Source organism: Calidris pugnax, unplaced genomic scaffold, assembly GCF_001431845.1.
Source record: "Calidris pugnax isolate Ruff unplaced genomic scaffold, ASM143184v1 scaffold44, whole genome shotgun sequence".
Classification (NCBI taxonomy): Eukaryota; Metazoa; Chordata; class Aves; order Charadriiformes; family Scolopacidae; genus Calidris; species Calidris pugnax.
In genome coordinates this window covers 26,029,349-26,056,523 of record NW_015094506.1, presented here as the reverse complement: position 1 = coordinate 26,056,523, position 27,175 = coordinate 26,029,349, and the positions used below count along the sequence as shown (strand labels likewise).

General features: G+C 37.9%; 1 protein-coding gene across 1 annotated transcript in view; it reads right to left on the bottom strand.

Annotated features, from left to right (window-relative positions):
* SCAF11 (SR-related CTD-associated factor 11) overlaps positions 1-23,479 on the bottom strand; it is a 47,027-nt gene extending 23,548 nt beyond the window's left edge. The window contains exons 1-4 of the mRNA XM_014963751.1: positions 23,461-23,479; positions 10,457-10,535; positions 9,469-9,623; positions 294-371 (exon numbers count right to left, since the gene is read on the bottom strand). Coding sequence (XP_014819237.1) covers positions 294-371; positions 9,469-9,623; positions 10,457-10,517 — 294 coding nt within the window. The 5' untranslated portion in view covers positions 10,518-10,535; positions 23,461-23,479. The remainder of the gene's footprint in view (positions 1-293; positions 372-9,468; positions 9,624-10,456; positions 10,536-23,460) is intronic.
* Positions 23,480-27,175: the final 3,696 nt, after the last annotated feature.

Here is a 27,175-nt window from a genome sequence, read left to right as displayed (position 1 = left end):
TAATTAAAAAAACTTTTTGAGACCAATTACTGTACTTCTATTCTTGGATATATCGTGAATGCTCAAAGATACTTTAAAGTAGCAATAGCAGCTTTGTGATTATTAATAATGTAAACACTTGCTTTGAAAAAATAATTAAGAATAATTCCTAGCTTCAAATATGTAAGAGACATTAAAGTAATAATTATTTTGTTAGGAAAGCTTATTTAACACAGATGTACGAAGAGAAGGCTGCAGCATAACTCAGGTGTTCCTACAACTGAAGTATTTAAAAAAATAAGTCTGGAACTTACCTTTATCTGATTTTCTAATGCATCAAGCCTGCATACTGCTCGAAAGGGTCTCCGATCAATAGGACATGAAGCCTGTGTCTGAAAAATTATTTTTCTTATTGCAAAATTTGTAATAAGTTAGGAGAGGTCTCAGTTTTCTATATTTTTATTTGCTATTACAGTAGCTTACAGAAACACAAAATAATTGTGACTTGTTCACAATAAGAATGTATTTGCACACATTATCCATACACTCGGTATTTTGTTTCATATAAGTAGATTTCTCCTTAGGGGAAAATCTAAAGCAAACAAGAATGCAACTCAGAAGTTGTGTTCAAAGAAGGGAAAGCATTTTACATTGTTAGCTACATTTTTTTATTTTTTAATCCCTGTTAGGTAACTGATTTTATACCAATACGCAAATGTCCTTTTCATTTTTTGTTGTTTTAATGTTCTATTTCTTAATGTTCTTTTCAATGGAAAGTGTGTTGGATCATTCCCCCGCCCCAAACATAAAACTGGGAGGACCAACAGCAAACAGGGTAACACCTTCCCTCATCTCGCATATCAATTTGACTATACTACATCTCCTTCGTGGCAGCCAGCAGAGAGAACAGACTCCTACGTGTCAGACAACGAATGCCTTTGCAAGAGGATGGAACTAGAGGTTATTTTACCCTACAGTTTGACGCGGGTACAGATTGATTGTTTGTTTTCTAATCACCTAAGCGTCCTCTTATTGAGGTTGCGCTACATCAGACAACACACACACACAGAGAACAACAGAATGTTAATAACAATGGAACTGAAAGTCCACCCAACTGGATCTCGTAGTGAATCAACTTTCAGAGAAATCCATAGTAGACAATATTTGCTGCTAGAGAACTGTTTATTCATTTAAATTCCATATATCTATTTGTGCAGCGTTTGGTGAGTTTTCTATGTTTTGGGCTTTTGTCACCTTCCTTCCTCTCTCCCCCTTCATTCCATTGGCCTTCTCAGGCTTGGTTGAGAACTCTTCTAAAACAAAGTTAAAAAAACCCCACACCCAGGCTCCAGCCCAAATTCATCTGCTGAATCAGAACCAGGATATGAATTCTATGCCCTTAAGGGGCACACAATTTCTGCCCTTAAGAGAGCTATCAGGGTATTGCACTTTATATTTACGCAAGGAAGACGCAGTATTAGAATTGCATAAGCAGCTATGAGAAACTTGCATGTGAACTCTGCCCTGAAATTCAGTGGTAAACTTCATTCTTGTCTTTTCATTTGGGCTTCCCCCCCATTTCCAGATCGTTCTGTTCGTTTCTCATTTTCAAAGAGTGCTCAACTTCTTTTTCACCTACACTGCCCCCAAACCTTGAGCATTCAGGCAGCTTCTGATTTCAATTGAAGTAGACAGAACAAAGTTAGACTGATTAAAAAAGAAAAAAAAAAACCAAACCACCAAACAAAACCAAAAAACCCCAGGGGTAGCTTCACGAACAAGTTGTTGAACAAGAATGTAAGTTAAAGCCATTACCTCTCCTTTTGATGCTCTGGCATTTTATCCTAACTAAAATCTTGCCCCTGTTGGGGGATACCATTGTTCCCTGCAGTGTCATGGCCTTGGTTAAGAAAAGCATATTGGGTAATTAAGCCAGTTCCCTGAGGACTTGGATCATGAAGACAGTTTTTGTCCTGTAGTCAACCTAAACTACCCCAGGCTAACATAGCGGTGTATTGTTCACTTGGGATATCCGATAGGATGCAACGCGCTGTAACCGCTGAATCAGCTGCAAACTTTCAGGTAATACTTTGATTCTTTGACATACCAGACTGTCAAAGACAGGCAGGAGGAAGTTAATTTTCTTAGTCATTTTCAGTCTCATTTCAGGATTTAACTTGGCTGAAAAGTAAGTTTTTCCAATAATACAATCTGTTTCTACATAAAATTTACACAGGAATATTAAGCTATTTTCCCATGTTTAAGTCACAGTAAGTTATGTTTATTCTTGCAATGAAGCATCATAGAATACTGAGTGTTACAAGCATTTTTGCTTCCCTAGAAAAAGTGTTTACTGTTGTATGTTCAGTTCTTCTGGACAAATGTTTAACAATTTCATACAGTTATACATAGTAGTAGAAAAAGAGGAAAACATTCTGGAAGAATCAAAAGCTACCGTTAGGTTTGGCTGTGTTCAGAAACAGCAGATGCTCTTTCCACTCCCACTCAGTTGCTTTTCATAGCCCCAGCATTATCTGACAGCTCACAACAGATCTCAAGAGAAACTCTTAGTAAAGACAGGACAGTCCCATGCGTGCCCCCTTCCCCTCCAGCATCGTACTATTGTTGGATAGTCCTGAGGAAAGCTAGAGGTTTCTTCATCTATGTAACAGTTTTGTCTAAACATAGAATCATAGAGTGGTTAGAGTTGGAAGGGACCTTAAAGATCATCGAGTTCCAACCCTCCTGCCATGGGGCATCAGCTCTCATCTGTCCGCTAACACATAAGAACAAGCCTTTTAAGTGGAAACAGAAGAAAAAAGTTTCCCCTGTCCTTTCCCCCCCCCCCCAACAGGAAGATTCAATTTGTGCTGCTATACAAAGGAGTGAGGGGGAAAAAACAAAGTTGACTACATTTTTACAAGAAGCAATCATGAGGAGTGGTGGCCTTTCACTCATCTCTTTAATTTTTTTTGAGAAAATGGTTCAGTGACCGAAGTAGGTGGTGGGTCTTCTTTCATTCAAGGCCAGTTAGCAATTCCTCTCTTATGAGCTTTCTGTTCAGGTAGCATCATAAATAATAGTGAATGTACACTGTCCTTTTTGGGGAAAAATATTTCAAACAAGAAAAAAAGCCATTGAGATGGAATGAGTCCAAGCAGCAGCTATCACTTTTATTGGTCGTAAAGGAGGAGGGGTGTGGGATGTGCGACAACCTTAGAAGAACCACGGCTTCATACAATATCTTGCTTTAATATAGCTCTTTAAAAATCAGAACATGTATTCTTTAATGTAATCATAAAAATCATTAGAACCTCACAGCTGGTATTTGTGAGTTGCTTTGCTTTTCTTCCCAACAGCATGTTTCTTGGAAACATACAATAGTAGATCAGAACATTCCAAAACGTCTTTGATTGTTTTACTCCTCACACAAAACTACTCATAGTTTTCATGTTAAAACTGGTAACTCTGCAGTGATTCATTCTTTCACCTATCCTGTGATATCCTGAGAACTGTCTTCATAAATATGTAAGCATTCACGAAGTCTGCAACCTCTGAAAAGCTCCATGAGCACGTGCATGTTTGTTCTCAAGCTTTCCAAAAACTCTTTATTTGTTTTTGATGATACTCTAGAAAAATCTTGCTTTAGCTCCCCAGGTATAACTTAATGTTCAATATTCCTGTAACTGCTAAAGCACCCCAAATGTGTCATCTCTAAACTCGAGGAGTAAGTGTCCCTTATTTTCACTGCATCACTTCAAAAAGCATTTGAACAAAGTGAGGTAGAAAAAAGGCTGAAGCAGCTCCTATATTCCAGCTGGGAATTTTCAGAAAGTTACACAAATAGATACAAGCTAACCTCAGAACATATTTGGCTGATATCCCCATCTCATCAAGTTCCATGTTACAAGGTTTCGTAACAAGTAGTAACAAGATGTGAGCATGGAATAAAGTTGCTGCAGTAAATCCCTTTCTCTATAATTTGTTCTTCCTTCAAGTGGCCCTTAATAAAGTCTGTTCTTCAACTACTGTATTGAAAAGCTGATTCAAAAAGAAAAATGGTCCTGCACTCTTTACTGCTTCTTTAATAGAGGGCCTGTTAAGCAACACAAATAGTACCAGATTCTCATGACTAAATTCAGACCTAACAGTGAAGTTTAGATTGTAAAAGTAATGTCTGTGTATTTCACTGCACCTAGTAATAATAGCACCACAACAGTTCCACCTCCAACTGAAAAGGGAGACTGTAAGAACACATATAGTGAGAAACACCTCTCCACATTTTGATGAAAGAAAGAAAAGGAGGAGCACGGCAGGAAATGCACTGTTTTCTAGAAGCATGTAAAAACCCAGGATTACTTCTTTTTCAGTCTACTTCAAAAAAGCAAGTACCTTTAAATTTTTTGTAGTTATGCTTTAGGAAAGCAGAATTTCTGACACGAGATGTTAGGTTTTTGGGGTTGTTTTTTTTGAAACATTGTTTATGCTATAGTAAAGATACATAATGTGTAAGAACAGATACTCTAGTCTCAACAGCTAATCAACAGCCCTGGTTAGAATTCTATACAGCTGTCTTCTCTCTACACACATCACACAGGTGGCTAGTCACAGAATGATATGGGGCTGGAAGGGACCTCTGGAGATCATCTAGTCCAACCCCCCCTGCCAAAGCGGGTCCACATAGAGCAGGTTGCACAGGAATGTCTCCAGGTGGGTTCTGAATGTCTCCAGAGATGGAGACTCCAGCACCTCTCTGGGCAGCCTGTTCCAGTGCTCTGCCACCCTCAAAGAGAAGAAGTTCCTCCTCATGTTTAGATGGAACCATCTAAACATCTGTGCCCGTTTCCTCTTGTCCTCTCACTTGGCAAAGTCCTTAACTTTCAATCCAAAATTGCCACAAAGTGTTGACAAATTCTACTGGAATGGTGGCTGTCTTTTGGAAAGGATGAAATGAATCATTATTTGTAAGGATCTGTGAATTCTGTAAGAAAGATACTGTATGTGCCATTGCATTTCCTTTGACACTATATTATTGGAAGAACTTAAGTTGAACTCAAAACCACAGACTTTTGCACTGCACTTAAGCAACGTTAGCTTTCATAAGTTGCTGCATGAATGTACTTGATAAATAACAGAATCACAAAATGGTTAAGGTTGGAAGGGACCTCTAGAGGACATCTTGGCCAGATGCCCTGCTTAAGCAGGGACATGTGTCAAGAATATCCATATACCACAAATATGTAATTTGAAAAGAGTCATCTAAAGCCTAGATTTTCAGAAAGAATTTGATTAATAGTTCTTCTGTGCAGCAGTTCTCTGATGTATTGTCTATGTATGCATTACCATGGACGCACTTGAGCAAGAAGGGTTTTTAATTGATTTATTGTTTCTTTGAACACACTGCGTATTTGGCTGGTGAATGTAATCTTAATCCTGCCCACAGTGCTCTGTACCGCTGATCACTATGGAGCTTGTTGCCACATAAGCTGATTCCTTCCTGTCTCCTTTAGGACAAAAGAAATCCAGATCAGAAAGAACACACATTAATAATTCCAGTTACCATACAGGTAACTCTCTTTTCTCTCCGAAGAATATACACGTGTCATAGACTCTACATAACCCATGTTCCAGACCTTATACCAGCACAAAAGTAACAACTACTCTAAGAAGAGAAATCTGCTAGAAACATAATGTGGGAATTTGTGCCAACTGTTCAGTTTTATTTAGCCAACCACTGATACTGCACAGGGCCTACCTGAATATGCCCCAATGCTTTAGGGAATTCACAGCTGAACGTACTCCACTTTCAAACCCTCCAGAGAAGGAAAAAAAATGAATGAGGGAAACCAGGTGCAGAGACTGAGAGATATGAGCTTAGTAAGAGAGGGTTACAGAAATCAATGTCTCCCACACAGTCACTGTGATAATGGAGACAACACGCCGAATTTTTTCTTTAACACTCTTCTCTCATGATGGTTCATAAGAGGAATTAATAGAAGAGCAAGGGCATAAATCTCCAGTATATATATTAGCACTCTGAAGAACAGAAGTTAAAAAAGCCTAAAGCGAAGCAGAGTAAATATTTAATCTCCTTCAATTTAATATTTTTTTCTTTTAATAGAATACAAAAATGCAGAGAGTTTTCCTCTAGTGCACACAGGCAAGATATTATTGCTGCTAAAGCACTTGTCTTAGCTGAGGTGGTTTTGGCTACTTCTCATATCTGCTTGCCATAGATACCTAGTTAGCCACCCTTCACATTAGCTTTACTTAAATGCTTTCATAACTGATTATTATAAAGTAGAACACATGTGCTTTTTTAAATCAAATACAAAATACAAGCATACCAGAAAAACAATGTTAAAAATGTATAGGTTTTGAGCCAACCGATCTACTAGTGGTATTACAGACAAGAGAAACACATTATGCAATTACTTCACTTTGTGTATTTATTAAATCTTTGCATGCCTATTAAAAACAACCCCCAACAGTCTGCCTGCCCAGTGCTGCCCAGCAATTCTTGGAAAGTGCTGGTTAGCATGGCCAAAGGCATAAAAAATGACAGCCTAGTAGTATAGAAGATTTTAATAGTGCAGGCAACTAAATTTAGCGCACAGCGATGCTCTCAGATGCCACGGTTACCTACAGTAAACATAGCTAAAGACTACATAGCTTTTAAAAGACTAGTTTCTCAGAGGTGATTCTGGTGTCCCCCTCATTTTTCTTTCAAGAATTGGACACCTTTCCTCAAAGGGAAAGAAAATACAGCACTGACTCAATTGTAATGCTACTTAATTCTGAAGCTAAATGCTCAGATTTACCCATCCGGATCTAGTATATTAGATGTTCTGTGGCAAATTTTCTATCTCTTTTCAGCCCTTCATGGAATGAACCAGAAGATACTCACTTAAAAGCAATTTTAACATATTGCTTTTAAGTGCACATATATCTAACTATATTATCTCTCTCTCTCTCCTTAAAACGCGAGATCCTTAAAGTGTTATGCTTGCTGCTTCCAGACAGAAAACCTGCTGGTACAGGACACTTGAATGCAGTTGCAATGTTTAAAATCTTCCATAGATAGAAGGAGCAGAATGGTAAACAAACTCTTACCGTCTGCCTAAGCCACCCTGGTTTTAATTAGAATCTACATAGTTTTATATAAAAGCCATAAACTCTGGGAAGAACAGTTATTATGTACAAATTGAAAAAGCAGGTTAAAGATGTAGTTGCTCCCATTATATTTTGAAATCCAGGTGCAACACAGAAAGAGGAAGTATCCAACTTGAACACAGACTGCTGATAAAAACTTTAAGTGTATGAAGCTTAACTGTAGATACAAAAAGAGCACTTCAAGTAATCTGAGCATTAGGCTTTCTTTTTTTTAAAGATTATGCTCAATAATCTTATTCTCAATTTTGTTGTTCTCTGGCACTTAAACAGGAAAACAGTGTTTTTAAAACCAATTTATTTATACCCAATAAAAATACTTATCTTTAAGCAGAATCTGGTATCACATTTTTTTAAAGAGCAGATTACTTTTATATCTTCATTATTCAAAGTGATGTAAAATGACTGCTTGTCAATTATTTAGTTTTTCTTAGTTATAATCAACCAAGAACTAGTAAACCTTATGCAACACTTCTCAAAAAGATCAAAAACATTTACTTACTAAATATTAATAGTGGACACAAAAACCACATGGCATCAGCATGCTTCAGATGGCCACATGCTTATAGAAACAATGTGTTTCTATCATTCCAAGCTATAAAACCTCATCTGCTTCTCACAGCTGAAGCTTCTGAACATCTGTCAGCCAGTTTTCAACACTTCCCCCCCCTCCCCCTTTACTTTTAATTAAAACTACTAGATTAGGCAAAGGAGTTTCATGAACTCAACAGGTCCAACTGTCAAGTATCCTCAGAAAAGGAAGGCTGGATGGTTTTACCCATGAGATGTCACTAATGGAAAGAAGCAGAAGCCTTACAGAGCTTTAAAAACAAGCCCTCACCATTTTTATGACACCACATCTACTTCATCTGTGAACTCTTAAGAGCGTAAGTTGCTTTTATTCTATTTGGATAGTACTTTGTGCCAAAACAAAATAAAATAATTGACAAGAAAAATGTCGTACTCTTTAAAACAAGAGAATTTCCCTTCCTCATTGGGCTTAAAAGCATCTGTTAGGCAATGTGAACAAACACAAATCCACCAGCAAGCCCTCCACCTACTGCACTGCTTCCATGTGCATCTCACTAGTTATTGCCTTTCAGCTGCCATTGTAACAACCAGCAAAGGAAGTCAGGATAAAATTGTGGATGAGAATTTCCTGTTCTCTTATAAATAAAAGCACTGCAATCAATCATTTGCAGAACAGAAAATCTGGCAACAGAAGACTTAGTTTATTATCTGGTTTGTGAATCTAAAAAAGTTTCATCTAATAACCTCTGTTTAATACTCTGAAGGTCATAAAAAAAATCTTCAGAAAGAAGTGATTTATGCTACTGTCTGCCTTCAGTAATAAGTAACCCAAAAGTTAAGGTTAAAAATATAGTAAATAAAAATACTACATAACAAGAATATTGTATATGCACATACATATAAGCCATATCAACCTTTTAAAGGACATACTGAAACAAAAATAATCATTTACTTCAAAATAAAGTTATTGCAAAGGCACCACGTAGTTGTCTCTGCTACAATAAGCAACACATTCAAGTTCACAGAACAGGACAAAAAGCACCATTTCATTTGAGCACACACACCACCCCACCACTCTCACGTACAGTATAAAACAATTCTAATTTAGTGTTTCATAGTGACAATTGAAAAAGTTACCAGACTAAATACAATCATTACAGAAATGTGAAGAAAAAGGGACTAAATAGAACAAGATCATCAAGAATTTGTTGAACAAGTCATTTTACTTTAAGGTTCCAGAACTATCTACAGAAGTCTTAACATCAATGAAATAATAGCCATAATTATCATTAAAATGAAAATTTTTAATTCAGAATTGCACTAAACCTTTTAGCTGAATTCTCTTTAGAGTTAGAAAACTGAGGTTTTATCAGACTCATATTGCAGATTAACATGAAAACATATATATTGGTCCCAGCCCTGAGAGTTGACAGTATGACAAACAGCAATAAGGGATAACAAAATATGATTATGCTAATGACACTGAGTATTACAACATGTACGTAATACCGTCTGACCTTCCAAAGAGCCAACACCATTTTTTTTTTTAACTGATCCCTAATCTTTACTAACCACTAGTAAGTCAGGATGTCTAGTGAAAGAAAACAAAGCACTTTACTGCATTAAGGAGAAAGTTTCCTATGATCTATTTATAGACTCGTCCGTGAAACACTTCAGTGCAGAGTCAGAACGCATAATTTATTTTCTTTAAAAAAGAAAAAGCATGTAGTTACTAGATGCAGTAGATTTTACTGAAAAATAAACACACACCTTGGATCTCAGTCTTACCTCAGCCCATTTAAGAATACAAGTCATGCAGAAGGTATGACTGCAGTTCTCAGGAAAACCAATCTCTTGTTCTAGAAGGCAGTTCAGACAGATGGGGCATGTGTCACCGTCATACAATAAAGTAGAACAGGAACAGTTTTCTTCATTTTCTTCACCTGGTATTATTAACATGGACACTTAGAATTTTTGCCAGTTTTTGGAATAATGCCCTAGATTTGAATAAGGCAATAACATACAATTTTCTGTAGTTAAAAGCAAACTAATCAAGTTTTCAGGCCTAATGTAGTAAAGACACTGCCCAGAGTAGTTAAAAGAATGTATTTCAGGTGAAAAATACTAAGCAACATATTTCAGACTACTGTACCAATTCTAAAACAAGTGAAAGTTAGCTCTAGTGCTATTTAAATAAAGAAAGCACCACACAGTGCTTCCTATTGGCCATCTAGCCATTTAGAAACTGTTCTCCCAAGTTCATTCTCCTTGAATGTTTGCACTCTCTCCCCATGAAATACATTAGACCAGCATATTCTATATTCATTATCTTATATGCACATAGTCTACCTTTATTTTAGTTTTCCAGTCTTCCAAGTATTTTAATCTGAACATCCTCAAATATTTACCTAATCATGTACATTAAATAAAAAATGTTCCCAGTGTTGTTAAAGGTACAAATTGTTTTCAGAATATAAAAATGCAAGAACTTTTCTTCATGGAATTTTACTCTAAATTAATTATCTTTCTGAATAACAATTGTTATCTCCATTTTTGTTCCAGTACTAGAAGTCAACAAGTAAAAAATAGAAGAGACAGGAAAGGACTTGGAGACCCCACAGGCCAAAGAAAAATATTATGCTGAGACAGTGGTTATGTTTACTCAACTTCTTTCAAAACAAGCAGCATACTAATTAAGACAGCAAATGTAAAATCTGACCTTCACAGCTTGAACCTGAATAATATACTTCAATATTTTCACACACACAGACTTTACCTTCCATGCCTTCATGCTTCTGACCCTCAGTATCTTGAATACATTGCTTTCTGTGCTTCATCTTCTTACAAAACGTAGCCTGGAAAACATAGAAAGTTTACAGAGTTCATTTAGATTGCAACATGAAAATAAAAATGACTATTTTGGATTTAATGAATGTGCTCCAGAGCTCTCAATTTCATTATACCTTTGGAGAGTAGAAACATACGACACGAAGAGTGAGATACAGATCAGTCACAATCTGTTTGCAATTTATGATCATCATCAATACTGTCTAGCAACTGATACTGCCAACTTAAAAATTGCTTTTCTTCAACAGCTGCAAAGTTTTTGCAGTGTTTTAAGACCACCGATGGTGCTTTTAAAGTTAAATGTATTGCTACGTTCCTATGCAAACTACCCCACCTAACACTGCAGTAACTAACATCTGCAAATTGCCCTTCAGAAACGGTTGAAGTAAAAATATTAAACACAGAAGCACCAGAAGATTTAGTTGCTTTCCCCAACCTAGCATCACTGCAGTTGCGGCAAGCCAGAAAGATGAAAGCAGCTTACATTTGCTTGCTTTCTGCTTTTGTCAGACAATTAGAATTATTGGCCCTCAAAAAGAACGCAGGGAAAGCTGTATCATCAAACAAGGGACAGGTGACAAGCACAGGTGCAGGGGAGTACCATAAAGAGGAAGGATGCACCTTTTAACTCTTCTCCAAAGCAGCAGTATGGATAAAATGGATAAAGAATATCCTTCTGATCAACATCAAATAGGTTGAAAGAATTTGATCTTGCATGAGAAACAGCAAGTGGAGGCCTTTGGAGGCCTACCTGCTACATGCAGAACAAAACACACTTCAATTAAAAAAAAAAAAAAAAATGTCCACACCAAGGACTGAACCTCCTGCATTTCAAACCCCTGCAGTCACAGCAGAGATGGTATAAGCACCTAAAGCTCCAACCCAACAACCCTAGAGGGACCAGGAGTTTTCTTCAGAACTATGTAAAGCTTTCAAAATTATTATTATTTAAAATGACTAATTAAAACTTCACAAGAGATTGAAGAAATCTGCAATTACCAAGATATGCTACTTAAGCAGATCTTTTTTTTTTTTGAAGCAAACTAACCCAGGTTTCAAAGTTTCAAACCCTTTACTCCTTAACACCTTTTCTACAAAAAGCAGCAGGACAGAGCTGAGAATGCCACTACCACACTCCTCAACCAAACTTCCTCCTGCTTCTCTTACAAACTGCAGTGGTTTCCCCTTTATCACCTGGATGGCCAGGAGTGGGAGAGACAAAATCTGCTTCCCAAAACTTTTCCTCTGATCAAGTCTTTATTGCTTGACCTTGGCAGCAGGAAGCGTTTTAACAATTATTTCTTTTTACTTAAAAAAAAAAAAAAAAAAAGCATTTCTGCACCCACTACATAACACACTTCTTGCTTTCTTAGGTGATGCAAGCAAGCAGGATTCTGAACTGTGAGTCTTGAACACAGACAGTTCATCAAAGAAATAGTCAAAACTGTGAAACTAAATCAGAAATCTGTAATTAGATTGTATGTGAAACTAAATCAGAAATCTGTAATTAGAATTCTAAAAGGCTACAATGTTCCCATTAGAAACTACTTTTCAATCCCCCCAAAGGAACATGTGAATCAAGTTAACTGAAGATGGAGGAAAATGAAGGGAGAAAGAAACAAAAACTGACCTATGAGGGAATTTCCTCCCTACATTGCTCTCCTATTTTGATACAACAAAAAGACTTAAAAAGATATCACTAGGATAAATGCCATCAAGTGTAGAGCAGTTACTAGCACTAACATAAATACAGACTGTGTTGCAGTGAATGCTGTAGGTTTATGCAAGTTCTGTTAGCAGAACAAACACTGACCAGACCATCACCTATCATCTTTTGCAGGCTTGGCAAGATGAAACCCAGCAAAAGCCAAACTGTTACTTTAAAATTTAATCCCTTAAACAAAATCTGCAAATTTGGTAAGACCACCACAAACACATTTGAACTTAAAATATGAGATCACAGTCTACTGTTTTTACTCTGATTTGCAAAAGGACTTTTAAGTGGCTTCGGTCCCAAAAAGTTTAAATCATATGATGATGTGTGGTAAACGGCAAGTTCTATATATAAAACATAAGAACATTCCTTCTGTTCTATGTCTTCACAAAACCTTAGCCATGCTTCACAGAAGCCGAAAAATCCATAAGCTGTGGTCAAACTTCTCTCAACCTTAAAAGTCCCAGGACACATCACAGCTGAGACCATTTAAAGACAAGATCAAGATTTCTGGACTCTGTATTTATCCACAGAAAAGGTTTTAAATAGACACCACCTAAATACCAAATCTTAACTTAAACAGTAGCTCTAGAGTTCATGCTTATTGCAACATAGGTCTTGAACTCACCAAGACAGACTGCAGAAACAGAACCCATAGAAGCTTTTTAGATTTGCTTTTCCCCAGGAAAAAAACCCCACACACCAAAAAAACCAACTTTTCTCCATTGTACTCTTTCTAGACACAAAGACATCCTATAAATTCCTGCAGTTACAATAATTAGAAAAACAGAGATTCTAAAACTTTAACAGAGTATCAGTAAATCCAAGATGTGCAACAACTGAAAACATTTATGTGGTGTTACATTGTTCTTCTCACAATCCTTTTCTTTAAGCAGATAGCGAGCACCGCTAATGCATTTCACAGATCACTTTGCACAGCACACCTTTTTGCCAGTTTGACACCGTGCATTTCACACATCACAGCAGAGAAATTTAATACTACTGAAATATAAGTATCTATAAGACATAATCAAAATGTACATACTATTTAACAAATTAACTTTGCAAAGACTACTTCCCCCACTGCTTTAGAAGGGGCATCACAGGTATTGGAATAGCAGAAAAGCAGTTACCACTAAAGACTGCCATTAAATTTATAAAATTAAAAACAGAGTTAGGAGAAGAGAACACAGTGGTTTAGGAGAAGCAGACAGCACAGAAAACAGAATTCCTATTTCTCCCAAAATGTGACATATTCCTTTAGATTCTTTTAAGCTTCAAGAAGATCTGGAATTATTTCTCAGATTTTTTCATTCCAGCTGCATGCTGTACAAGAAATCTGTAGTCTTGGCGGGGGATGGGGAGAGACAGTCAAAGGAGTGAGATAAATTTTTTTGTCATTCTCCCAGTTACCAAATTGTATGAGTTCACATGAAGATCATATTATGTCCATATCCATGGCTAATCATGTCCGATCAGGCTAATATGTATTTGAAGAATGCTAATATCCAAAAAGAACTTCTACCAGATTCCACTGACTCATGACCAACACGTTTTAGTAACAATCATTCAGTTGTTGATGTGAAATTTTAGAGAATACCCCAAGACCCACACATGCAAGGCACTTGAGAAGACAGCAACAAGGACTATACTACCTTGGTGCTGATAAAAAACAGAATCAACCTCTCCCAACAACTCTGCAGATAAAAGACTTTTTAAGAAAATCCTGAAGACAGCATAGCATTACAGCCAGGACGGTACTTTTCTGGTGCTTGTAAATTTTCAATGGAATTACTTTGTAAGAGAAATACCTTATTTGATTTAATATTTGACATAAAGGCAAAAATACTCTAGTAAATTAAACTGCAAACAGTGAACAAGGACATTACCATAAGTACACACCACCACATCCCAGCATTATTTTTGAAGGGAGTTAAACATAGTTAAAGTTTCTAGGCTATTCTTCAAAGGAAATTCCTGTTCTTGTCTTCGTGGAAGGCAGATGCCAATGACATCTGCCAACAAAAGTGCCTAAACAGAGTTAACTGTAGAACGTGAGAATAGATTTGTCACTGTCCATCTGGGGAATGTAGCTTCATTATGTACTTAAACTCCATAAAGCAGACTGATACGAGTGCCATTTACACACTAAACAGTTTCCTGTATCACAAAAATATGAGTGATGTATATTAACACAAACTACTCCATACAACTCATAACCTAAAAATAAAGATGTACTTCAACACTAATTCACTGTGCATGCAGAAAGAAAAGACTTGGTGTGTTCAAAGTCATGTAACTGAATTTCTTACTGAACTAAAATCTACTACATTAAACTCCTAAAACTACACAGGCATCGAAAAATCATTGGATGAAAATTTATAATAGCCTAATTATAAGTGACACATGAAATTAACATGTCTCCTTTTTGACTAACTACAAAACAATGCCTTTAACAAGCACTCTCTGCGCCCTGTAAATAAAATGCAACAGCTAAATACACTCTTCCTGCAATACAGGAATGGTTCAGAGACCTATCTACACAGAACTACACTTGTTCAATTGCAAAGGGGGATGAAAATCAAGAATACATGCAACAAAATCTTCTGTAAGCAAGGGCAAAAATTATGTCCAAGACTGGCTTATTCTTGTTCCCTGAACAGACTTAATATAGGAAACATTTGCAATATTTCAATTTCTTAGATACACATTGCATCAACACTTAATAGTAGTGACTTATTTTGACTGTTCTGTTTCTATTAAAAATATTTTCCTTTCTTCCAAGGAGGATTTGTGATGTTTTCAGTTGTGTTTTGATGTCTTTACTAACTCAAAAGACATTCAGTTTCCAATACAAAACAACAGCCAGCCATACATTCAGCATACAAAGTTTATTTGCTTAATAAAATGCCACCACCCCCCTTTATTCCCATCAAAATGTTGGGCAGTCATAAGTAAGACTCTATTTTGCCCTATGCATTTTAATGCTTTTTAAGAAACCTCGGAAGGAGGTTTAAGACTCTCCCTCAGCAAGCATGTTTTTAAGGAAAACAGATCTAAATAATTAGCCACATTTACAAAACTGGAATTTTTTTTTTTAGTAATTAATGGCAGCACACAGAGTGTCCTTTGGAGTTCCTCATATGGGCTCATCATAACCTCTGGACCATTATTGGGCAAACACCCAGCTGCTGATGAAAATTTTGAAAACTTCTGTCAGAAGTCTCATGCCCTCTTTGAGATGGGCTGAGAAAACATCTAGTATTTCCAATGACAGCTGAACATTTGAAAAGCTTTTCACCTACTTGTATCATTAAGCCCAACAAAACACATAGGCCAAGAAAAGAAAAAACCAAAAACCACAAAAGACAGTCTTAGGTATTTGCAAAAGTACATCAAGAACCTTCACAGCTCTTTTTATTTGGAAAAATTTTAAATTTGTCGGAAGAGCCTGGAAGGTAGACTTGTTTCAAGTAACAATTCAGTAATGCTGTTTGCCCTCCAATAAATGAGAGCTAAACTGAGGATCTGGAAGCACTTATCCTGGATTTGCTCCTTTTTGTAGTAAAATCTCATGGCCCAGAACATTAGTAAGAATAGAACCAACAGGCACACTCAAAAGAGGGCATTTAAAGAGGATCTTTACTCATTGTGTGCTCAAATTGCACCTTGTCTGCATTCCCAGATGGAATGCCATAGAACCAACAAAGATGGGGAGAAAGAAAGAAACTAGTGCTTTGCTTTGGGGAATAAAAGGGAAAATCTTTTTCTATAGGTGGTTTAAGCCTATTCATGTAGATCCAGTGTCTTGAAAAGAATCAGTGCTATTCAAGAGAGGAGACACCGCTGATTTAAAAACTCTTTCCAGACCCTCTAAGGATGCAATTACCCAAGAAAGCTAATCTAATCTAACAGTTTGCTGCCACCGAAAGAAGCGACTCTGCTTCTCACCACTGGTGATGGTGAGCAGACTCAGCTAAGAGCCACACATGCGCCAAAGAAATTGCAAGTGACAGAATGGGGGAGGGAAGACAAAACTGGATTGCCCCTTTTGGCAGTGGCAAGGTGCTAGAACAGCTACGACTGTGGTGTCGAACTGCCCCCCCTTCAAGGACACAGCAGTACCCAGATTACCTGCCAAATCCATGAAAACACAAGGTAAAGTCACAGGAGAAAACCGTCAATGCCAAATGGCTGCAATTATACCACCCTAAACAGTGTACTGCCTTCTGCTGACTTTCCCCTTCTCTACACAAAAGGAGAATAAAAACCAACCTCAAAACACCACAGTGAATGTTCTTCTCAGGACCTCCTTTTCCAGAGTCTAGCAGCAGGACACTGACAAGCACACTGACATTGCAGGTGCTGTGGCTACAGCTACATCTCTGCTAGATTCAACGCTTTCATTTTTGTGGCCACCTCAACAATAGCAAAGCGAATAGCAGCTGTGGACACTCAACGCTCACATCCAGTCAGCATTCACAGAAGTAGACAGGACAACATCAGAACTGCCTCCTAAGCAAGGGAGGTGAGCAGAACTCAATGGAAATGTGCAAATACAGCTTAAGGAACTGCTACAGTGGCTTAGACACAGCGATTATCATCTGGTAACCTGTCTGACCATCCAAAGAGCCAAGAGTTTCAAGAACCTTACAGTGGACACATACACAAGGTGTGTCCTTCCTGTATAAAGCTTATAATCATAAACTGGCTCAGAACCTGCCATACAGACCTTTTCATGTTAAGTGAAGGGAGTAAGCAGTGTTCCTCACTTAAGTTTAACAAAAGAGCACCTGTAAGACACTGGCAAAACATAAAAGGGCTGTAAGAAAGATGTCATTTTGAAAAAAACTCATGTATTTGAGAAGGTTCTAAAAACTGCGGGGGCACACCACATCTTTTATAGAATGTTACATGTTGAGATGCTGCTACAAGGCAGACTGAATTCTGTCTAGCATTTCATAGAATCATAGAATATGGTTAGAGTTGGAAGGGACCTTAAAGATCATCCTGCTCCAACCCCCCTGCGATGGGCAGGGACACCTCCCACTAGAGCAGGTTGCTCAAAGCCCCATCCAGCCTGGCCTTAAACACCTCCAGGGATGGGGCATCCACAACTTCCCTGGGCAACCTGTTCCAGTGTCTCACCACCCTCACAAGAAAGAGTCTCTTCCTAATATCTAATCTAAATCTCCCCTCTTCCAATTTAAAACCATTACCCCTTGTCCTGTCACTACACTTCCTGACAAAGAGTCCCTCTCCAGCTCTCCTGTAGGCTCCCTTCAGATATTGGAAGGCTGCTATAAGGTCTCCCCAGAGCCTTCTCTTCTCCAGGCTGAACAACTCCAGCTCCCTCAGCCTGTCTTCATAGGAGAGGTGTTCCATCCCTCTGATCCCTGTCCATGTCTCTGACAAAGATGTTAAATAGCACTGGTCCCAGTACTGAACCCTGCGGAACACCACTCGTCACTGGCCGCCACTTGGGCATTGAGCCGTTGACCACAACCCTTTGAGTGCAGCCATCCAACCAGTTCCTTATCTACTGAGTGGTCCGTCCATCAAATCCATGACTTTCCAATTTTGAGACCAGGATGTCGTGCGAGACTGTGTCAAATGCTTTGCATAAGTCCAGGTAGATGATGTCTGTTTCTCTGCCCTTGTCCACCAAGTCTGTGGCAATATCATAAAAGGCCACCAAGTTTGTCAGGCATGATTTGCCCTTGGTGAAGCCATGTTGGCTGTCTCCAATCACCTCCTCATTTTCCATGTGCATTTAATACACTTCAGTTTACTGGACAGTGTAAGAAGGCGGCCAAACAATGTCAGCAGTACTATTTTATGTATCCGTGCCTTGACAAGTCTTGCTGATCCACAGGTTTCCTTACTATTCTACAATTATTAACAATAACCAAAAATATACTTTATTCATCATCTTACATTATTCATATGCATACGGGTAAACAATGGTGTTCTAGTTCTACTTAGAAAAGCCACTATCCAAAAAGCTTCAGTACAACACAGAACTAAGAGTACCAACTTGAAAAAACAGGGCAACATATTTATATCACAAAATTTGTATTTTTCTGTTAATACCTCTAACAACAGCACCGTGTCGATTTAATGCTCTTAAATAAGAGTTGCTATCAAAGCAAAAAGAAACTCAAAACCCACCACATTTACCCATATGAGGGACTGAAGACAGTAACAAAGTATCACCAGCAGGTATCTAATTAAGGAACATCCCATTTCTCTCCGTACTGGAAAACTCACGTATGGGACAAGCATTCCTTCATCTCAGAATCCTAGTCATGCAGCTGGCACCCTGATCTACCAGCCTTCATGTTTCTTTTCCTCCCAAAGTAACCAGTTCTTACTGGTTTATATCTAGTAATAAAGAAAAACAAGGATGTAGGTTACACAAAGCCTATTACTATTGGAAAGCAAGCTGTAACAAAGTGACAAACTCAAAAATCTTGTGCTAAAATTCAACTGATAATAAATTACCACAGTCATCAGTAAAATTCCAAACCCCACTCCCAATAAACCATCCAAAAGAGTGAGCCATGTTATCAGTCTTAAGCAATAGATAACTTAAAACAACACAAGGCACCAAGGTTTGTGAAACACTGTCGTATCACCCCTCCTCCCCTCAAAAGACAACACACATGCAAGGGCCGATTTGCTTATCAGAAGCGTGAGCATCCACATAACTACTGGGAAAATCCACACAAACACTGATACAAGTCAGAAAAAGTATGATGTTTGACCAAAACCGGTTAAGTATCAAAGGGGTATTAGTTCTCTCTGTCAAAAACACACTGAAGAAAGCTTCTCCATGTACATCAGTTCTCACCATGCTATCACACAGGGCTGAGCCCCATTTTTCTGAGGAAGCTCATGAAGAGGTGAAGTTGATTACAAGCTTGCACAGCAGTTAGCAGCTTTCAGACATGTCAAATTTGAGTTTGGTACTGAACTACAGTTACCTCACTGACATGGATGGGTAATTTACCTACAGAAGGGAAATTTCATTTCTCATGTTTCTGCACTGTGAACTGTAAAACACTTTGTTCCACTGGGATAGGTGGCACGAGTTTAGGATTTCTCCTTGACTCCTATAAGGGCTCATAACCAGTAAGCAGCAATGAGAAACTGTGGAGGGAATCTGCTGAAGCACAAGCCAATCTAAATCAATTATCCCTCCAGCGTTTCCAGTACCTGCCAGCAGCTGTGAGGTTAACACATCAGACCCCATGACACTACATACTAAAGTACAGCAAAATGACAGCTCTACACTATCAGTACCTTCAGGGTGACCACTGACAACCGAGATGGCCCAGTGCTAAGGCAAATTCCATTTACAGACTGAGAACTAGATTAAGCTAAATTTGCTTGTCAGCATGGAAAAAAGGGGAAAAAAAAACACCTAACCAAAAAAACAAACCAAGCACTTTGGGGAGTTAGCTGTCACAGTGCAGTCTCATTTGATTCAAAGTATATATTCACAGCTAATCAATCTAACCTGTAATTTAAAGCTGTGCTTGTGTCCCTACTGGCTCTTTAGTGACATTTCTCACATTTATGAGAAAATCCCTTTCTGCTCTGCCAGAGGACCAACTAGGTTACTCAAGCCTCTGTCAGCTCTTAACAACGCAAATGCAGCAAGGACAAAGCCACATAGTTTCCCTACACGCTAAAATAAGGCAAGTTCGCAAGGTAACTTCTCAGTAAGGCTACTGCTCAAAACACTGCTTTCCAAAGATATTCTGAATCATAAAAGACAACTCCAGACCAAATCTTTACAGAGGTGTATGGCTGGGTCCACAACAGCCATAAAAGAGGAACATTTGTTGGAGTCATGGTTAAATCCCCCAGGAAAAAACAGCTTCATTTAGACAGAAGACAGGATGGATAGAACCTTCTAAAGACTGATACAAGATGATGAAGCATATACTCCCAGAAATTAAGACCACCCTATTTTGTTATCCGAAACAGTATTTTCAATAGAAGACAGCATACACTGTGAGGGTGTTTCACATGTGGGTGTATGATAAGACACACAACAGAAGCAGCACTGTACCACAACCACCGCCGTAGGGAAAACATGCATCTATGCCTGGGGTTAAGTCATGTTGTTTCATAAACTCCTGATAAAACACTGAAGTACCTTAGTGATTAACATACTACAAAGAAATATGAAAGAGAAAGCATTGTACATAACATTCTCTCACAAATCGTACAGTTCAATACTTAGGTGTTTCTTCTAAGTAGTCTGTGACTAAACTGGATGAAACAGAGATTTGCAAATAACAGGAACTAATTAGGGATTAGGTACTATTGTCATGGTGCACATGCTTCAAGCAACTAAATCAAATAAGTGTAAACTCATGACCTTGCCTTCCGCTGCTGAGGGTCTTTAGTCACAAGCATACTCTTGCAGCTGGGAGGGATAGCATTACATACTAAAGTCAGCAAAAATGGCTCAGCCATTTCCAAGAACAGTTAAAAAAAAAGTGTACTTTTTTCTAGCCACTTGGAAGCACTAGTATTTTCATGCTTTCCACCAAAGAGCAAATATTTGGCAGTGAATCGCTGAGATCAAGAACATGCTTCTAGCCATAGATCTGGGAAAAAAAAAAAGTCTGCATTTATTCAAGAAACCTTTGCTAGTCATTGCATTTAATTTTTTCCCCCGTAAACTGGATCTGTGCTTAGCATACACTAATAATTCTAAGTTCCTATCCCATTGCTACACTGCACATGCAACATTCCCACAAGATGAATGAGCATACTTCAGCCAGTGCTATGGCAACACAGCAGGACTTGTTGGAATAAGTTCTCTGATGCTAAAGAAACTAGGGAGACCATCTTTATTTTTCTTAATACCATCCTAAACATGCCCAAATAGCTCAACTTAAACACCAGGGACACACAGGAACTGCACCAGAAGACAGAAGTGGAAAAGCTAAGACCTCTTACCATTGGAAGGAAAAATGAGGGGCAAAACTGATGGAGTAAGACTGAACTCACATGAAAGGCTCACAGGCAGTAGCAATGGCAAGAAGTACATTTAAGATGCAAAAAAAAAAAAAAGAATGGGGCAACAAAAGCAGAGAGGTAGGCGATCAGAAAAGTATATTGAGCCAAAGGAGAAAGGGCTAAATCCAGCAAAGGAAGAAACACCATGCAATTGTTCAGTTACAATGATTTTTTTTTTTTCTTTCACATACATCATGGTAGTCTTATTTCTCAGCTTCTGAATGTTGAACCCCTGCAATTTGAACGGCATCCCTCTAACAAAATGTATGTAATATATAGACTCCCATATAATTTTACCAATTTACTTAAATGGGGGAAAAAAAAAGCACTACAAAAGATTGCATAGAACCCTACACACACTTAATAAAAATATACTGATTTTGAGTCTGCTATTAAAAGCATGCTGCTCTTTCATTTTAAGCATCAAATCAAGAGTTTAGTAATATGACATGTTCTTTTGCTATTAAAAAAGTTATGTGTTTTCATAAAAAGTAATTTCAGGTTACATGTGAAATATACAGACATGGATTCAAAAGCAAACAAAAGAAAGGAAATAACATCGCCATTTAAAAGTACATTTTGTCTCTCTGAGGCATACTCTTATAAAAAGCACTAGATTAAAGCTATTGTGTTAAAAACATGGTCCTCAAGCTCCTTTTGACTTTGGATAACAGTATTTTATAAGCTTAGGTCAAAGGCCTACACTAACTTCTTAAAATCTCAGGAAAAAAATGCTGCAGTTTTGGAAAATGGTAGAAAAACATAGTTTGCAGAGGATTTATGACAACTGAAATTATTTTAAATGTAATTGTATTTTGCACAAGATCTCCTACAATATTTGTAGACTAACAATGCACTAGATGTCATTTCAGAAGTAGTAGATAGATGGGGACTAAGCAGTTTCAGTCACTGTTAATCTTGCTTTCACAGCCCTTACTCAGCGATAACCTTCAAGATAGCTAAAACAAAGCTAGAAAAACATGGCCAGGAATGGAAGACAGGTATGTGAGAGAAGGTTTTCTTAATGCCAATAGCAACACACAAAAGGTAACAGGAACTCATAACCACTCAAGAAGGAAAAGCCAAATCTGATGTTTAAAACACAACTCGAATGCCATCACCTTTCCTTTCAACTTGTAAAGAAAGTCTCCTAACAGAATAACATGCTAATCACCATTTTGCTTTACTTTCACCATATAGACAGCATCAATAAATCACCTGCAACAAATCAGTACTTTACTGTGAATTCTTAACCTAGTTTTTGTTATAATTGATTATTCTATTTCATTGCAAAGCTTCAGAAAGAACTTAAGCTTCCCACCATCAACAATACCAGCTAGAAGCTCCTTACAAGGATGAACCCCATTTGCATTCAAAGTTTCTTGCCAGAATAACCACCACAAAATAACCACCGGTACCAACTGACTTGCCCAAGAGTTGTATAAGGTGCCTCTCTTGTCTGTTTGATGAAAGTACAACTTAAAAATCACAGCTGCCTAGGTTTTGAGAGAAAAATATATTTGACCCTCATTGTTATAGGTACCTTTATTTGCTAACACCTCTAAAACAAAACTCCAATGAGCTCCAGGTAGTCCCAACAAACTGCTTTTCTCTGTTTCATAGGACTTTCAATTGCTTTTCGTTACACCTAACTATCCACAGGGGTCACCACCTTTTGCATCACAAGTAAAAAATTAAGTATGTTTGAAAAAAGCAAAACTGTGTACAAGAAGTGCTTATTCAGAGTCTGCATTGAAAGGAGAGAATTTCATTATCCCTCCTGTGACCAGACTTGCTGAAGTAATTTGCTCTGGATAGTGAGCAGTCCAATTAGGATCTGAAAGCAGATGAGCAGTCTTATCTTAAAACTCAAGTTTTCAGTATCAGTAAGCCTCCGTTTCACATAAGGGTCTCCATCTCCCCAGGGGCACACCAAGAAAGGTAGAAGTCTTCATTGCTGCAGTTTTGGCCTGTGTTGCTGTCTAGAGGTGTGGATGTACACTGTACCTGACACTGATCCCATGGAATGTCACATTCCTGATTACTGCTGCCAGTCTAAGGAAAGCCAGGTAGGAAGCAGCGATACAACAAGCGTTAACCCGCTTGACGTTTTCAAGCTATTTCAAACGAGCTTGGAAGATTTCCAAACATCATTAAACGCATCACTCAGGTTTACTCACAGATCGCACCTTTGAAGGCACATCACAGTTAAGCAGTACTTACAGACCTAATAATAGAGGAACAAAGATTGCATTTAAATGGGAGTTCACCAATCCTTAAATAAAATCTGCATTAAGACAGACATTATTATTAGTGTCTATTAGAAAAAGTGAGCAGATAATGCAATTTACCACAGTGTTAGGCTTTAGAAAACAGCTTCTGGAAGATGAGTTTCTTCTTCTTCCAATGCCATCTACATATTCGTTCATATTTAATTTTTTAATATTTATATACACACACGTGCATGAAATAATCTGAAACCATCTCAGAAATTTAACAAGAAATATCACTGACCAGAGAACCATCAAATTAAAATACTACTTTTCCATGTTTCCCTGTTTTTCCAATTCAAAATTTATGTTCTCACGGAGATAAAAAGAAAGAGTAATACTACTGTTTCATCAAGACAATTTGTGAGACAGCATTATTTGATAATGAAAATGAATGGGTGAAAATACTCATTTTAGCACAACATAAACAAATGTAAGGCATAGATGCATATATGCCTGCAGGAGCGTATGTGCGCATATATGTTACCTAAGCAAATGCTTTTTATATAAAGTTTATTTTAATCTTGCCTATTCCTATATAATTAAAAGCAGTATTTTGATCATCTTTTGTCAAGTCAGTTAACAATTTCCCCAGCCTAGAAGTGACAACTTCCACATTTGGTTAAATTTACTTTGCTTTCTTTAAGACTTTTAGTTGGAGAAACAATCTGATGTGCTATAAAAACAAGCCGTAGGAAAGCAGAATGTTTCTAAAAGCAAAAGGCAACTTCCTTAGAATTTTTTTTTTTTTAAATTCCTAACAGAAAAAACCTACTTGCTGAGTCTGGTGTGGGCCACTGACGTTCAGAATATGCATATTCAACCTTTGAGAGTCCTTCCAACGCAGTCACCCTACCTTTGGTGGTCCATCAGACCCAGATGTAGAGGTGATGGACAACTGTTCAGGGCAGCAGAGCTGCAGCTTTAGGGAACAGAAAGGCAGACACGCATTCACCTTCTACCTTCCAGCAGCTGCAGTTGTCCATTTGTTATTTGACGACTTGTCCTGGTTTGTTAGGCAGCTAACTTCCCATGCAAAGAGAATCATCTTACTGAAGTGGTTTAGGTACCAAACCCAAGCAACTTTCAAATCCAAAAGAGAGCTGTTCGCAGCTTTCTGCTTGCAAACGGTGCCCATATCCCTAACTGTTGGGTAAAGAGATGAAACAAGTAGGGAAAAGGAGATACATGTCACTGCACTGGTATTTTCTCAGACCAAGGTCAGTGCCCTTCAGGGCAAGGTGGTAGCATATAGAGATGGAACAAAATGTGCCTACGCTGCTGAAAAACCATGAACTAGCCCTTGTTTTGAAGCACTCTACAGAATACACACATTAGGGACCTCTGGTACTTATGACTACAGAAGAATGGTTAAGGTATAAATCTGTTTAACACTATCTCCTACTTAAAAAAAAAAAAAAAGGCAAAGAAACCTGAGCGATGAGATTTATAAAATCTATATTAATCTTAAATGGTTCAGCAGATTAGCCGCAACCATTTCAGAATGCACTCAATGGTTGATAGCACTGAATAACCAGTTTACTATCAGGAACTGGACTGCATGTTTTCATTACTATTATCTGTAAGGACATTTTTTCTTGCTCACCTTAGATTGCTGGCAAAGTAAATCTCAACACTGAACAGTGGACTGAGAGAAGGTTTCAAGAATTCCAGTGTCAGTATGGCAAGCCAGTCCATGAAACTTTTTTCAGCAGTGTTTCCCCCCACCCTTAATATCACGTATGCTTAAATATAGCATTAATTGACATTAAATCATCATTGAAGTAACTACTAAATAAAGCCAACTTTAAAAAACTTAAGGTTTTGTGCAGGTTTTTTTAATATTCAGGACAGTGGAAAACCAAAAAGATTCTGCAAAGAATCCCTATAATAGCAAAAAACCCCAGATTTTTGTAACCAGAGCAGAACCATCTACAGGTTTTATAAAACCAGAGGCTAGAAATCACACATCAACTGTGTCAAACTACAGTTGAGAACACAAAGAAACTATCATCTGGATGTTTCAAAAGTGATAGCTGAATTACTGGAGAGTAAGGTAAATGTAAATCTCCTTGTTGAGTCAAACTCAACCTCCACATACTGTGCTTAGGCACTATAAATTCATATTCAAAAAACTCACCGAATTCCTGGATAAGTGTCCCAATTTCAAAGATAATCCGAATACAAGATAAACTACTGAACCCAATTATACTGTTATTAGAGGTCTAAAACATTCTCTTTCAAGACCATTTGGAAGAGAGAGAGATTCTCCTTAAGGCCACAAAGCTGTTGTCCATTCTGCTTATTCACAAGCAGGCTTTAAAACACGTGGAATGTGAAAGAAAATTGATGTATTTATTATTTGGGCCATTTATCATTCTGGAAGTTGACACATCAACATAAAATACTGAAAGGAAAGCTGCAAAAGATTTAACATCAAAAGATAAACACAAAAGTTTCAATAGCTTCCCCTCCCCCCCAACTATTTCTCATCTCATCCAAGGAAAACCAAACATATTCCTAGAAATTCTAAAGGAAACATTCCAAAAACTTTGGGATCATTTCCAAGTCTCTTCCATGTCAACAAAGAGGACACTATCCTTCTTTTTTTTTTTTTTTATCTTGTGAATCTCTAAATACAGCTTTCCAGTTAAAAAAGAAAAGACATAGATTACCATGTATAATCAACCAAATAACAGTGACAAAAATTCTCTTTATTTAAAGAAGTCTACTATTTCTTTCTGCTAAGATCAAAAGAAACCATGACAAAATGACTAAAGACTTCCTGCACTCCTCTTCTGTGTCTAAGACAGTCTGAATACCCACACATTAAAACTCTTTGGTTAAATTATTCTTCACACTTAAAACTATGACCCACTGAAAAAGAATTAAGGGCCCCCAATGCATTAGTGATATACAAACATAACATCAGACACTAAGTTAACTAGATCTCCCTTTAAGGTTACCAAAGCCCTAAAAAGCAATGAAACCACAATCTTAAAATAGCTGTTCAATAATCAGGGGCATTCCAATCCATTATATAATTATTACTTAGATGTGAACAGCCTTAACCATCTCTTGACATTTTAAATAAGTGATTCTTTGCTAACAGTACCTAATTACTGATAATACGCAAACAGTAACTACTTGGTCTTTCTGTGTTATCTCTTTCTTCATAAAAAGTTAAAATCAATTAGCAGCCTAAAGCAAAAACATTGCGAGAGGAAGGGGATCAATTTTAGCCTCACCAAAACCGATCTGTTTTGATTTGATACACGTGGAGATGGGTTGTCAGAGACGAGATGCACCTGGGGCTCTGGCTAATAATATTCTTTTATACTCACCAAAGGGGATTTAAAAAAAAATATAATAATTAGGACACCGTGTACTCTAAAACACTAGAAGAGCCGGGGAGTTTGGCCCCGGCTGGATGACTGTCGCCTCCAGGCTCCAGCCTCACTCTCTGCCACTTCTCCGGCGGCGGAGGCAGCGCTCAGCCTCCCAACTTCCTCCAGCACCGCCAACTCCTCCGGTAACTCCGGCTACTCCCGGGCGCTCTGCCACCGCACGCTGCCGGTGTTTACCGCTCCGGGCTCCCGCCCCCCCATCCATCCACCCCCCCACC